The 14,405-nt window shown below is 43.4% G+C and overlaps 1 protein-coding gene across 2 annotated transcripts in view; it reads left to right on the top strand.

Moving 5' to 3' along the window:
* Positions 1–2,684: 2,684 nt before the first annotated feature.
* tbc1d19 (TBC1 domain family, member 19) overlaps positions 2,685–14,405 on the top strand; it is a 34,002-nt gene continuing 22,281 nt past the window's right edge. For both annotated transcript variants that reach the window (XM_062516215.1, XM_062516214.1), the window contains exons 1-9: positions 2,685–2,832; positions 3,054–3,126; positions 3,260–3,305; positions 6,333–6,408; positions 6,949–7,023; positions 8,056–8,119; positions 9,466–9,512; positions 9,950–10,060; positions 13,776–13,848. In XM_062516215.1, the coding sequence (XP_062372199.1) occupies positions 2,734–2,832; positions 3,054–3,126; positions 3,260–3,305; positions 6,333–6,408; positions 6,949–7,023; positions 8,056–8,119; positions 9,466–9,512; positions 9,950–10,060; positions 13,776–13,848 (664 nt within the window). In that variant the 5' untranslated portion in view covers positions 2,685–2,733. The remainder of the gene's footprint in view (positions 2,833–3,053; positions 3,127–3,259; positions 3,306–6,332; positions 6,409–6,948; positions 7,024–8,055; positions 8,120–9,465; positions 9,513–9,949; positions 10,061–13,775; positions 13,849–14,405) is intronic.

Genomic DNA, 14,405 nt, shown 5'->3' with positions numbered 1-14,405 from the left:
GGTAAATTTGCCTGTCTTTACTAGCGTACGTCTTCACACAAGGAGGGCTGAAATACTCAGAGCTTCATTGAACAGCTGTTCTCACATTATCTGATTGTGATTAGCACAAACCATTGTTGGACATATGGGTTTTATGCCTTCATTTGATAAGACAGTGGAGACAAGTGAAAAGAAGCAAGTGGGAGAGAGAGATGGGGTGGAATCAGGGAAATCGACCTGGGTTGGACTCGAACCTGGGTCCCCGTGGACCTAAATGTGGTATGGACACTGTAGCCAGCTGTGCCACAGATATCCCAAATTCAAAGGTTCTATCAAAAACAGGTACTAAACTGAAACTGAACACAATTGGTTCTATCTAGATAGAGTTGCTGCAGCCGACAGCTAGAGCTTATAGGCTGGGTGAACCCTGCCTGAACTTTCGGCGAATGGTGATAGCCAGACTAGCTAGAGCTGTCAGGCAGCTACACTGATACACTTTGGAGTCATGATCATGATAAATTGCCAGAATTCTCCGTAAGTGCCAATGTGAGATTCAACACAGTTACAGTGCCCTCCAAAAGTATTGTTGTTAGAGACCGAAAATCTTTGTGTCCATCACAGATGGAAAATCTTTGTGTCCATCGTCCTTGCCATTCTCTGTAATGTTTCCCAAGAGTACCCTGCAATGGCTCTTTCTTGACAGGTTGAGATGCTCTCCGTTATAACAGTAGACAGGTGCAAAACACACATGGCTCACACAGACAGTTGTAAATGACAAAAACTAAATTTGGAAACAAATTTAAGAATAGAATATAAAACCATGGCGATGAAAAATGAGATGTCCAAGGCTGAACTCTCATAGACCAGGCTTCAAGAACACATGGCTAATTGGGTCAGTATGAAACATGACACAAGGAACACATGCCGTAGAATTTTCCATGCAAAATGACAAGTTTAAATAATGAATACCTAACACCTTGCCAAAAATCACATGCTTTACCTTCATTGAAACTTTTTGACTGTAGTTTCCTTCTTCCACCAGTTCACCGCCACACACAACTTCTGCACACATGCAACCAGTTTCAACTCACTTTCCCACTTTACCCAAAATTCAAGAAGTGACAGAAAGAAATCCTGTGTCAGATTCACCCTTTCACGGGAACCATACCCTGGCTGCTGCACCACCCACTCACCAATGTCCTCCTCCCAATCCACACTTTTTATTCACTCTTTATTTTTGCAGGGCTTTTTGTATTCATATATTTGTTTTTGACCGCATTCTGTTATATTCAGGTCGGGCTGAACTATATTTAATTATCATAGCTTTGATCTGTCCTCAAGACAATTCCTTTAGTATAATGAAATACAGACCAAGATGTGTTTGAGACTTGGGTAATGCAGCAGCTGCAGCAACCGCCTCCTCTACTATTCTTTTTTAAGACTTTTTAATGGAAACATCCTAAAGAAGTGGGCAGACAACGTACTTATTTTCACATGAAAAAAGATGGTCATCCAATATTAAGGCCACTTACAGAGGATTAAACATCACTTGACTCAACAAACTTGTCCTTTAGATCTTAATCTCCAAATCATAACAGAAGCCTTCTAAATGAGATGAACATTAGGCCTACCACAGCAGGCCTTCCTAGGCCTACATCTACCTAATAAAACTTAACGTGTTCGAGTTCAAGTTCAACATTATTTATATGCCACAATATCATGCACAGAATACAATAAACATGAAATAGAATCATGAAATCAAATAAATAAATAAACACACTGCTACAAAACAATAATTGTATAACTTGCAAACCAAAAGTCAAGGGATTAGCCTAGTCAAAGGCAGTGGAAAAATTTAGTTTCTAGAGGCTTTTGAATGAAATTTTGAATTTAACTGGCAGTCAGTGCAAAGACCTGAGTTTGGAGTGATATGTTTGTTCTCTTTTCTTGGTTTTGGTTCAAATTAATTTTGCATAGGCCTACCTGTATTATATAGCCTATAGCAAACGTTTGGACAGGCCAGTGAGGAAAGCATTACAACTGGTTTGGTAAAAACAGTTTTAACCCTGCCTATAGGGGAGGTTTGAAATAAGCATTTGGTTGCAAAGTAGGCTGCAGAATAATCCAGGTTTTTCTATTTCAATCTATCCGGAAAGAAGAGTAGGCTAACTCACAATTTGCAAAAGCACAGCTGAGTGGCAAGACAGATGAGCTAAGTGAGAGTATCATTTTTTTATTTTTCAGAGGTGACATTATGTCTGTGTGGTGAAGCAGATAGCTGCATGTGGTGCTTAGGCTATTTCAATTTTGTGATGGGAGAAAATAATCATTAGCCTACATGGTCTAGCTGACATAAACTGTGTTGTAGAATATGTTAACTTACCAACTACAGCCAACAAAGCTCAGGACCCTGTCTGACCCTGCTTCATCCTTGACAATTTGTGCAGCATATTTTGAGACATAATCTTTTACCTATCAAACAACACAATACAAGTTATGATCTAGCAGACTTCAAATAATAATTTGATCACTTCTTGGTACAATTTCTTTGGGAAATAAAACCGAATTGAGCAGTGGAGTTGGTTAGCTCTATCATACAGTATTTTGCAGTAGGAACCAATGTTTTCTTGGCATTTGTTTCCTCCAAATATATGGTCCTGAGTTGCTTGGTTACGGTAGTGGGGTCTGCATCTGCAGATGTCAGCTAGCAAGATCTGCTAGCTAAAGAAGGAGTTGTTTACATGGAACCACATAATGATGGATGAGGAAACTGAGCTGTCGTTTACAATCGCCCAAATTGTTCAGCGGTTAAAAGGAACACATCTGCATTCTCAGCTAGAAAGGCAAGCGAAAGTGAGTAGCTCAGGTGCCTTTGTGTTACGTTATTATGGTGTTCCACAGTATACCTGCTTTGTTAGCCTAGCAATGGAAGCACAGCAGGGGCTGCTGGATAGCTGGGATGCTGTTTTTAGCTGATGCTAGTATTATGACAGCTGTCATACCTGCATATTCATGCAAGCTACAGTAAGATATAATTACACAAATGTTCTCACAGATGTCTTTCTTCACTACAGGAATGTTTGCACAGACCGGATATAAAACTTGAATCACTTAAAGACGATGTTCGGAATTTCTTGAAAGTATCGGGTAGGTCATGGTGCAGTCATTTGGTGGTGCTCACGTAATATGAGTCCGGGTACTTTTTGCTGTGATGAAGTCCTAGTCGGGCGACTATGATAGGCCTATGCAGTCTGTTTTACAAATACAGTTTTCCTTACAGGTTGGGAGAGGAAGCTCCAGAATGCAGTGTACAGAGAATTGCACATGTAAGTTAATAATTTGGGTATATTATAACAGCAATGAGCTTTTGTCCTTTTTGTATGTTCAGGTTCAGATAAATATTTATTTCCCCTGAGAAGAGAACAGACATCCATCTGGATAAAGATTCAAATCTTAAGATGCAAAATCATACCTATGGTTATGGCAAAGACCTCATTGCAATAGGTGATTTAGGATCATTAGGTGTAAAGCTCCAATTCCAAGTGTTAATGCACTTTAGGTTTCATCTTTAATCATTCTCTCTCTCTTTCTCTCACTCTCTTTCCATCTTTCTGTATCTCGCTCACACTCACACATACTGTGTACACCCACCCCACAGTCTGTGTCGTAGTGTTTATACTCTGCTTTATGGAGAGAAATCTTCCATCCTGCAATGGTTTGGAAATGACTGAAGATGAAGTGGTTCATCCTTCACTGACTCAAGTACAGACCAAGCCTGTAGTACTGGCATAGCCCATGCCACCCCCCACCCCCCCCACCCATCTCTGTCTGCAGGAGTTACAAGAGGTCATATTTGGCTTGATTTGCCTCTGCCTCTGCCTCTGCCTTTATTCTGGCGACTGCAGTGTTAAATAAGAACTTCACAAATAATTCAGTGGGTGTTTGCAAATCTGCCCGACAGAATGTTATTTAGGAGTTGAATTATTGTTCTGTGTCGCGTTCCAGTCACAGTCTCTTGAGTTGAAATGTGTTGGTCTGGTGAAGTTTTGTAGCAAGTAAGTCTCTGTAAACACATAGACATGTTGGGATTCATATCAGGCATTTGCACACGCTTGAACAGCGTTGTTTGCTTCTCTCCGTTCACATGTGTTTTCAAATATGCCTCACCTCATCTGTGTCCATTAAGAATGAGATGTGCTGGTTGGGTCATTCCACGTCAAATCAACCAGAGCGCACGCACTTGCGTCTCGAAAAAAATTGAAAAAAATACCATGTGCACCTATGTTACCCAGGAGACACTCTGTAAAATGTTTTGGTGCTAAGATCAATACTTTTCAAGTAACAGCCAGTTTTACGGGGGGAGGGGGGTACCAAATTTGTTGTGCCTCTTTTTTTGTCAAAGTTCACAAGCTCATTGCTCAAGAACTAGAATTTGTAGGAGGCTCAAATCTTGCAGGCTGGTGCATAAATAGGAATAGCATGCAGTAAAATCACCACGAGTAGTCTGGATGATCCTGCATGGTCATAGCAGTCCCTCAAAGTTGATAACAATTTTATTGGAGTTCTTGGCTGGGCTCTGTTTAAGCCTTCAGAAGACACATTTTTACTCCACATAGGCTCTTGGGGTTTTTTTCTTATGGAGATAAGTAGAAACACTCTCCGAAAAAGCAATGAAGAGAAAAGAGAATCCATCAGGGACTGAACAGTTCCGGTTTGGTACTGACTGACATCATGGGATTTTATTTGCCAAGTACACTGCAATAAGTGTTATTCATCTTTTATTAATAAAAATAAATCTAGTTAATATTGTTTTAAGTATGAAGACACATACCTATAGTGTTTTGTCTTAACATCATTTGACTAATTTATTGAGAGTTTGAATTATTTTAAGACATGCTATCAAGAAAACAAGCAAATTTGGCTGCCTGTACGTCGAACAAAGTTGTCTTGATAAGACGTCTTAAAATAAGCACTGGCAGCCAATTTGCTTGCATTCTTGATAATATTTCTTGAAATAAGTCAAATTCTCATTAAAATAAGTCCAATGATTTTACTAGAAAGCGCTAGGTAAATGTCTTTATACTAAAAACAATACCATCTAGATTTTTTTTAAATAGAAGATTAATAACACCTACATTTTTCTAATCTTCACTCATACAACAATTTTGGTTCTGGCCGTTGATGTCACTCAGTACTTGAACACTTGAACATTGACAATATGAAGGCAATATTCACATGAATAATTACGCAATACTCACAAGATTCGGATATAGAGGAAAACAATTCAACTGCCCTGACGTTTGGGTGGGTGGGTGGGGGGACATGACACAGTCTGTGCCTCTAAGTGCAGATTTTTTACTGTGTTTAAACTTGGAGGCCAAGCAGCCGTCAAGGACTTGTAGTGAGTAATGGCCCTCTCTGACTGGACCGGGGTCAGCATGAAATAAAAGTGAAGTGATTCCTTCCCTTTCTGGACCATGAGTCATGCACCTGGCTGTCTGTCTCGGGTCTGATGTGTTTAGGTTGGTCGTGTGTACGCGGGTGACCCGGGGCCGAGCCGCTCGTTCGAGCCACGCAGTCGAATCAGAGCAGGGACTCAGATCAGAGGTGCAACAGATGTGGCATCTTAGTGCCCAGTATAGGCAAGACTGTGTAATGGAACTGTTTTAATTGATTCCTGCATGCTCAGTTTGGCGGTAAGATCAACAGCAATGATTGCCACAGGGAAAACAAATAATAGATAATGGCATCCCTGTGTAGGAGAAGCAGTGCAGGCAGTGACCTATGTCCTTTTGTTAGCAGGGCAGGCATATGTCATACTTCACTGCCCTCTTCCTTGTTGTTCTGGCTCCTCCATCACAATCATGGTCCGATGCCTCAGATGTCATTTCAGGACACTGTGTGTGTGTGTGTGTGTATGTGTGTGTGTGTGTGTGTGTGTGTGTGTGTGTGTGTGTGTGTGTGTGTGTGTGTGTTGTGTGTGTGTGTGTGTGTGTGTGTGTGTGTGTGTGTGTGTGTGTGTGTGTGTGTGTGTGTGTGTGTGTGTGTGTGTGTGTTTGTGTGAACGGGTGTACGAATGGGTGCACATACCGTAGATAGATAGATAGATACTTTATTGATCCCCAAGGGGAAATTCAAGAATGTGTGTGATAGAGCGTACATGTGTGTGTTTGTTTGTGTGTGTCTCTCCGTATGTGTTTGTGTACATATGTGTGTGTGTGTGTTTAGGTTTATTTGTGTGTGTGTTTTTGTGTCTGCCTCTATGCACACAGTATACAGTATGTGTATGACATGTGCTGGTATGGTATGTGCATGTGTGTGTGTGTGTTATATTTTGGTTGTTTGTTTTTCAGCAGGCCTCCCCCCGGGCACCCTGCTGCCCCCCCTGAGCACACCAAAGAGCCTCTGGCGTACATGCGTAAGGCCCAGGTGAGTCACGTCGTTCGCACCACACTCATCTTCCTTGTGCCTCTGTATCCTCATCTTCATCACTTTCTCTCAGCCTGTTATATGTGATGTGAACATCAAATGCTGCTATCGCTTTTATGGAATGTTGTTTGATGTGTGAAGAAGAATATCCTTATAGGACAATAAAGACTCTATCTATCTATCTATCTATCTATCTATCTATCTATCTATCTATTTCCCTCTGGCTCTCTCCCTCTCTCTCAATATTCTGCAGTCATAATTCTCTTACCCATCACCCTCCCTACACACACACACACACACACACACACAACTTTTTGGTCTTTTCAGAAAATCTCAGAAGTTGTCGTCATCTATAATGCATGACTCTTATACGGTGCCAGTATTTCCATTTCAGTTCTGTTGAGTAAAGGAGTGAGGAAGTGCTGTGTGATGGGCTGCTTACTCAAGTGTCAATTATCTTTTTGAGGGAATCACTGTGGTGTGTGTGCGTGTGTGTGTGTGCGTGTGTGTGTGTGTGTGTGTGCGTGTGTGTCCTTTCAGGCCAGCTGGGAGAAGAGGATCCTGAAAAGTCTGAACAGCATGTGCACTGAACTAGGGGTTCCATTGGCACGCAAGGTGAGACCTAGCATGTGTGTGTGTGTGTGTGTGTGTGTGTGTGTGTGTGTGTGTGTGTGTGTGTGTGTGTTTGTTTATGTGTGTATATGAGAGACCATTAAAGACTAATATTTTTTAAATATATTTTTTACCTGCAGAAAGTTGAAATGAGATTTGGCAAATTGTGCAGGACAAATTAACCTTGCTATTGATTATTACAAACAATAACAGTTTATGACTGCAGTAATTGGGCCAAGTCTTGGGGTTTCGACATCACAGGCAGTTCATAGATGGGACTGTTCATCAGCTTTTGTGCTAAAGCTCCCCAGAGCATTGATGGGCATTTTAAATTATTGCTTTACATGGAACATGATTTGAATCTTTTTGGCTGCGAACCCGTATCGTGGAACACTCCCTTGCTCGCTCAAATAGGCCTTACGGCTTCAGTTCTGGTCACTTTCAGCTCTGTTTCATGTTGCGGTCGAGTGACACTTTCACACAACGATTTGGCAGGAGCGGCACTGGCCAGGTCCAAAGCACCGTGTTTATAGCCGAGCCCAAATAATTATGACATTAAAAACCGAACGTGTTTGGACTCCCTTTGGCGCTGCGTGACTTTCACAGCAGGAAACAGTAACCAGAGATGGCAACGTGGAACTCCTCCGCTTGACTCAATCAGCAGAAGATTTTTCTCCTGAGATTTTCAGGTTCAGATTCGGGACTGAATGCTGAAAAAAAAAAAAAAATCATTTTGCCTTTGGATCCTTAAAAGGCTTAAAGTTCTCCTAAGGATCGTTTGCCAGAAGTGAGATGATGTTTCTGAACTGAGGTACATTCAAGCTGGAAAACACAACAACATCCCCTTATCTCTGTCTTCATGAATCAATCTGATCCATTAATGGTGGGGCTCCTCACAAATCTGCTTTGCGGTCATCTGCAGGTCATTAGAGATGATGTTTGTGCGATGTAGTGATTGTCTGAGGGAGGAAGCTGTGTGGTGGTGGGGAACTGTTTGTGTCCTAATGGCGTTGGTGTTGGTGTTCTGTGTTGCAGAGGCCAGTGCCAGAACAGAGGGAGCTGTCAAACAAGTGGAACGAGATGGGGACGGATGAACCAGGTCCCTCTCTTTCTCTCTCTCCCTCTCTCTCTCTCTTTTTATCTCTCTCTCTCTCTTACACACAGACAAACAGACACACACAGACACACACAGACACACAGACACAGACACACACACACACACACACACACACACACACACACACACACACACACACACACACACACACACACACACACACACACACACACACACACACACACACACACACAGGTTTAGTACAAGTGTCCAAAGCATATTTCCCCTGTTGTGTTAACAACGGCAGTTGCAGTGGGGGGGAGATATTACATTTTTAGATTGCTATGGTTTGGCACAGAGCTGTGACAGTCATGCAAGGTACAGCTGGCTGGGCATACTGTAGGCACACATACACGCAACCGCCCGTACGCATGCATCAGTGGGGGCGCGGATATCGGTCTCTGTATCGGTTTCTGCTGTGAATCTGACCCCAGTGGTGTTTTGAAGTGTGAGGATTTAATTTTTTTTTTGTGCTGAGACCACTAAGACACTCAGCAAATGATCAACGTAACATTAGTTCCCTTTGACAAAGAATATTCCATATTATCCATTTTCACAGTCTGTTGTTTGTTATACACTAGAATGACATACTTCAGTTTTAATGTGCTACAATTTAAACCCTCTGTCTGTGTGTGTGTGTGTGTGTGTGTGTGTGTGTGTGTGTGCCAGTCAGTATCACTCCTGGTTTACACTGTGAGGCCCTCGCTTGTACACAATGGCCTTCGTAGCCTAACAGTGCTGTAACAATGCTATCTGTGTGAGGAGGCAACGCTAACATTTACGAGGCTAACCAGACGGCCATATAAACAGCCCTTTCCCAGTTTACCGAGGCCCAGAGGATGTCCAGGTCTCTGGGTTTCATCCTCGGTAACCTCGGGGAACTCTCCCGATAGTCATGTTGCCCCCCCTCCCCCCTCCTCTTCTCCCTCTGTCCTTCTTATTTAATCGTTCTCCCTCCCTTCCTCCCCTTTGGCCTACCACTGTATACAGTGTGTTTGGAGGGGAGTGAACTTGTGTGTGTGTGTAAGGTTTTTGGGTCGGAACAGGTGTGTGTTGCGTCCTCTGTTTATCCTGCTTTGTCACGTTTTATGTTTCATTTATTTCCTCCGCAAAATTGTCATGAAAGTTCACATAAAAAAAGAGTGTGACGGCTTTAACAACCAAAACCTTACCAAAAACAAACGTTTTAAAAACACTTATCACCGTCGCACAGCTGCATCCGGAAGGCTCTGCACTTTGGACAAACAAGGAATATGACGACCATAAAAATGTAACGGCGCATATCTGCACATCACTGAGCTGTCTCTCCCTCTCTCTTGTCTCCTCAGACCTGAGTAAGTTCAGGCCCGTCTACGCTCCCAAGGACTTCCTGGAGGTGAGTCAGCCACCTCCAGACGTCAGACGTCAGACCCCCCCCCCCACCCCCCCCCCCCACACAAACCCTCCCCAAGAGATAAAGAACAGATTAACATGCCCAGAAACTGTCAACGTTTATGTATGGATTTACCGGAAAATATCCTGCTGGGTTTTTATTGTAAACTTAAGATGAGTTGAGATGATGTTGTTAAGATGTGGTGTGTGTACGTGTGTGCAGTGTTTATGATAAAATGATAATGGAAGTGAATAGAATATCAATTTCTGTAACTCTGGGTTTTCATATATATGTGTGTGTGTGTGTGTGTGTGTGTGTGTGTGTGTGTGTGTGTGTGTGTGTGTGTGTGTGTGTGTGTGTGTGTGTGTGTGTGTGTGTGTGTGTGTGTGTGTGTGTGTGTGTGTGTGTGTGTGTGTGTGTGTTCCTGTGCTTTATCCCAGGTGTTGATTAGCTTGCGAAACCCTAACCTGGACAGCAGTGAGGAGGTGAGCTCCCATAGCCACTGGGGCCTGATCCAGGTGCCTCTCCACATCAGAGATGTCCCCCAGCTGGTGAGAAACACACACACACACACACACGCACACGCACACACACAATGCTTTTATTTGGATCTTAACACAAGGGAATAATTTACAGGTCCAAACACTGATAGAAGTCTGGCATGGTCGTCTCCATATGGACACACAACCTGTTGTTGCAGGAATGGAGCAGTACCCTGCTAGTGTTTTGTGTTTGGCTGGCTTAGGCCACACAGCTGCAGTCCACATAAAACAAGTTTGTGCACATGCCCAAGATCCCCAATTAGAATTGCATCAGCAATTGTCATCAGCACTGTAATACTGTTAGCAAATGGTGACATTTCAATAGCTTGGAGTTAAAACAAGTGTCCATGTGCAAATCAAAAGAGCATCTTATTTCAGCAGTCTTCCTGTTTACCTCTATGATGGTGATATCTGGGGTAGTTGGACTATTACAAAGGCTCTTGCACACCTCAGATCTATTCCAGTCTAATAGCAGAGATGGTTTAGGTCAAGCCAGTCCGACCTCATACCACATCCTGACGCTTAGATGTCTAGATTGCCGCTGTCTTTCATCTTATAGCCAAGAACCTGTGCATCATTCTCCTTAGTGACTTTCCACCTTTGGAGATGTTGGATGCGTGATGTTTGGGGCATCTGTTTCACCATTGGATCGCCATGTTATTACCTCCGCCAAGGAGGTTATGTTTTCATCAGGGTTTGTTTGTTTGTTTGTTGCTTTATTTGTTTGTTTGGTTTGGCCTGTGTATTTGTTCGCAAGATAGCTGAAAAAGTTATGGATTGATTTTGATGACATTTTCAGGGAAGGTCTCAAATGACCCAAGGAAGAAACTATTACATTTCTGTATCCCCATCTGGATGCAAGTTGTTAAACACGTCGAGCAAGTGGTTCTTGTGATAGTGTACACATTAGTGATGCGCGGGTCGGCCCGTAACCCACGGACCCGCGGGTTGGGGCGGGTAAAGAAATGATCACTTTATTTGCTGGGCGGGTTGGGGCGGGTCATTAAAAACAAAATTACATTTTAAAATCCATGTATGTTGCGTGCAATTCCCTATAGCCTATATTAAATGAACCGTATGTAGGATTGTGGCCAAAACAGGCTAGCCCACTGCAATTACTTTCAAAATACTGTTGCGCGGCGTATCGCCTCTCCCTCCCATAGACCTCTCCCTCCCCTCTGAGTCGCGGTTGCCAGCTTGCTGCAGGATCCAACAGGAACAGCAACAGGCTGCTTTCAATGGCAAGTGCTAATGTTGTTTTCCTCCGCATAATGACAGAGAAACGAACTCTGATAATGCATTGCTAACGTCAGCATTGACTAGCCGTTATTATTTCCCAAACAATTCCTTAACCTAGCCTACCTTTTCAATTCAATGAGCCACCTCCTCCATATGGCTCCACATAACGTTACTTTGCACAAACATTCATAACTTGTTTGTTCGACTGTCATAGGCTATTTGAAATGTCAATTTACACTAAGTAGCTTACAAGTAGGCTAAGTTAGCCAAACTGATGAATCTTTATCTGTCCAGGAGCAAATTAACAACACTGACTGTCTTCAAATTCTTCTCCGTTTTCAGCCGCCTCAATCTCCTATACAAATCCTTGTTTTATTTCGGACGTATTTCGTAGGCTATAATGTTATTTAGCCTAGATTACAAACGCCGCTTCGTAGGTTTTTGCTGTGTATTTCTAGATTTTTAAAATGTGTAGCCTATCATCTTGTTTATAATGACCTGATTATCGTTCATATTCATAATCATAGCCTTTGTTGTTGCCAGTTTACAGGCGATGTTTCACAATGCCCAGTATGTAGCCTAATAGTCGCGGGTGCGGGGCGGGGCGGGTTGTCTAAATAGATACAGTGGTGCGGGTCGGGCTGGGTCGGGCCAAATAATTTCATAAAAGCGGGACCCGCGGGTTGAAAAAATACCCGACCCGCGCATCACTAGTACACATCCATTCAATATCTGGGAGACCCAGGCCTCCATCTTTCTGAGACTCAAAGATAATGTCGGGTTGTAATGTATGTTCAGCCACTTACTTACAGTACCAGTCGCATAGTTTTATTGTTCAATTCTGTTTTGAGGAATATGGATATTTGCATCTTGGGATCCAGTCTGATGGAGTAGTTGTTGGTGAGCTATGTGTCTTGCTCTTCCCAGTTACCTGCTACATGAACTTGTATGTACAGTATGTGTATCAGGAACAGAGTCTTACTGGTATCTGTAGTATCGTGAATGTTGGAGGTTTGTGTGATTTTGAGGAGTACCAGCGGTTTCACCCACTACGTCTTTAATAAAAAGCATCACATCTCGCCTGCGCCACCTCCAGTCTCCACCACTGCAGGAATCTCTCTGTACGATTGAACATCTATGACATGCTCTTCTAAGTTGGCGTGGACTTTTCTGTTTTTGTTTGTTTTATTATTTATTTGACATTTGTTTATTTGTTTGTCTGTGTCTTGGTGTCATGGGTACGCTGGCGATTACGCCACTCCGTCCGGCATCTTTTGTCTGTGTCTTGTTATTTTTTGAATTTGTTTGTTTCATGTCGTCACGGGTACGCTGGCGACTACGCCACTCCGTTCGACACTGTTTGTTGTGTGTAAAGCGCTTTGGGTTGCACTCTGTGCACGTGAAATGCGCTATATAAATAAACATTACCTTACCTTACCTTACCTTCTCTGGAAGACATTAGCATATCATCTGCATACATTTTGAACTGGGTGTGGTGAATGCACCCCGTCAAGGCATGCACGGCTCCAACCACTTCACCCAGTCGTTGATGGGCAGGATGAACTTTACTTCACCCCGAGGGCATCCTGTTCTAATGCCAATGGGTAGTGTGACCTGCGTCTGTTAGCGTATTGCCGCAGATGACTTGGATGAAAGATGGTAGCGTGATTTGGGTCTGTTAGAGTATTGTTCTCAATGACTTGGATAAAAGATGTGTTTGTATACATCTGCAACTGTGTTTACAGTATGTAAGCTTGAGGGAGATTTATCTCTTTCAGGGCGTGCAGCATGACACTCTGAGTACCGAAAGCATCGCTAAAGTCCAGGAAAACGGCATAAAACTGGCTTGAGTTATACTTTTGACTGGGTGAGAGCATGTCATGATTTATATGCCAAGGTCGAAGGTGGACAAACACACACACACACACACACACACACACACACAGACACACACACGCACACACACACACACACACACATTTCCAGCTGATGATAATCATCTACCCCACACACGCAAACACACATGTGGACAGTATTCAGTCTGAAAACCAAAGACCTGGTATGTGGTGAATGCCTGTTGCCCTGCTTAAAGGTGTCTGCTGAATCTCACTCTCTTGACTTTCACATTGCTAGTGGGACATTGTGTGCCCGTGTGGTTCATTGAGAAGGGAGAAGTTTGTGGATGTTGAGGAGCACCGTGCCCAATCACATAGCTGCTCTAGAGCAGGGCTACGATTTGATTCTGATCTCAGACCTGCTCTTTATTAATAGGCATTGCGAGGAATCCCTGATCATCAATGGCTTTGCCATTGTCTAGGTATACCTTAAACCTGCTGCAGTGTTAACCTGTGTGGTCACCAAGCAGGCAGTAGCATCATTGCTGCCCATATTATCACTGTACTAATATGCCATTCAGAGCTCATCTTACGGGGTACAGAAACTGATCCCGGATCTGTATTTATTGAAACGATCTTGTCCTCTGCAGAGGGAGGCTTGTCCTGAACTGACCCTGACCAGCGGACAACTGGGCATCGATGACCACCCACACGTCCCTGCAGGTACTGTATCCCTTCCCATCCCTCCATCCTCGTGCTGTGCACTCTTCTGTCCAGTGCGTCTCTCCATCAGTCCATCCGCTCCACTTTTTCTGTTCCTCTTGCTGGTGTGCTCTCTACTCGACGGGGCCAGTTGCGTAAGGTCGGATTATCTCCCGAGTAAACGTTTACAGGGCGCTATCTGGGCATATCCAGACGTTTTTATATCGCTCCCTCTAAACAAGCCCAATATTTCGGTCCGTTCTTCAAATAGCAACAAAAAATATTTTGTTCTGCAAACACCCAGCGGCCAGCTAATAAACACAAGCGTCTGTTGCGCTGATAGCTTATCGGAGCACCGCTGCATGTACCGTGGTGGTCAGCTGGTGTGTGTCCGTGTGTGTGTGTGTGTGTGTGTGTGTGTGTGTTGGGGTAGGAGGTTTAGATGGGAGCTACTGTTACCAGAAATGGCATTTTTTGTTTTGTTTGTGAATGAGAGTTATGCGGTCGGTCATGGTTGGAGGAGTGTGGTGGGAGTGACCACTCATGTGGGAACACACACACACACACACACACACACA

This window comes from Sardina pilchardus, chromosome 16 (genome assembly GCF_963854185.1).
Source record: "Sardina pilchardus chromosome 16, fSarPil1.1, whole genome shotgun sequence".
Lineage (NCBI taxonomy): Eukaryota > Metazoa > Chordata > Actinopteri > Clupeiformes > Clupeidae > Sardina > Sardina pilchardus.
This window is presented reverse-complemented; position numbering and strand designations above follow the sequence as displayed.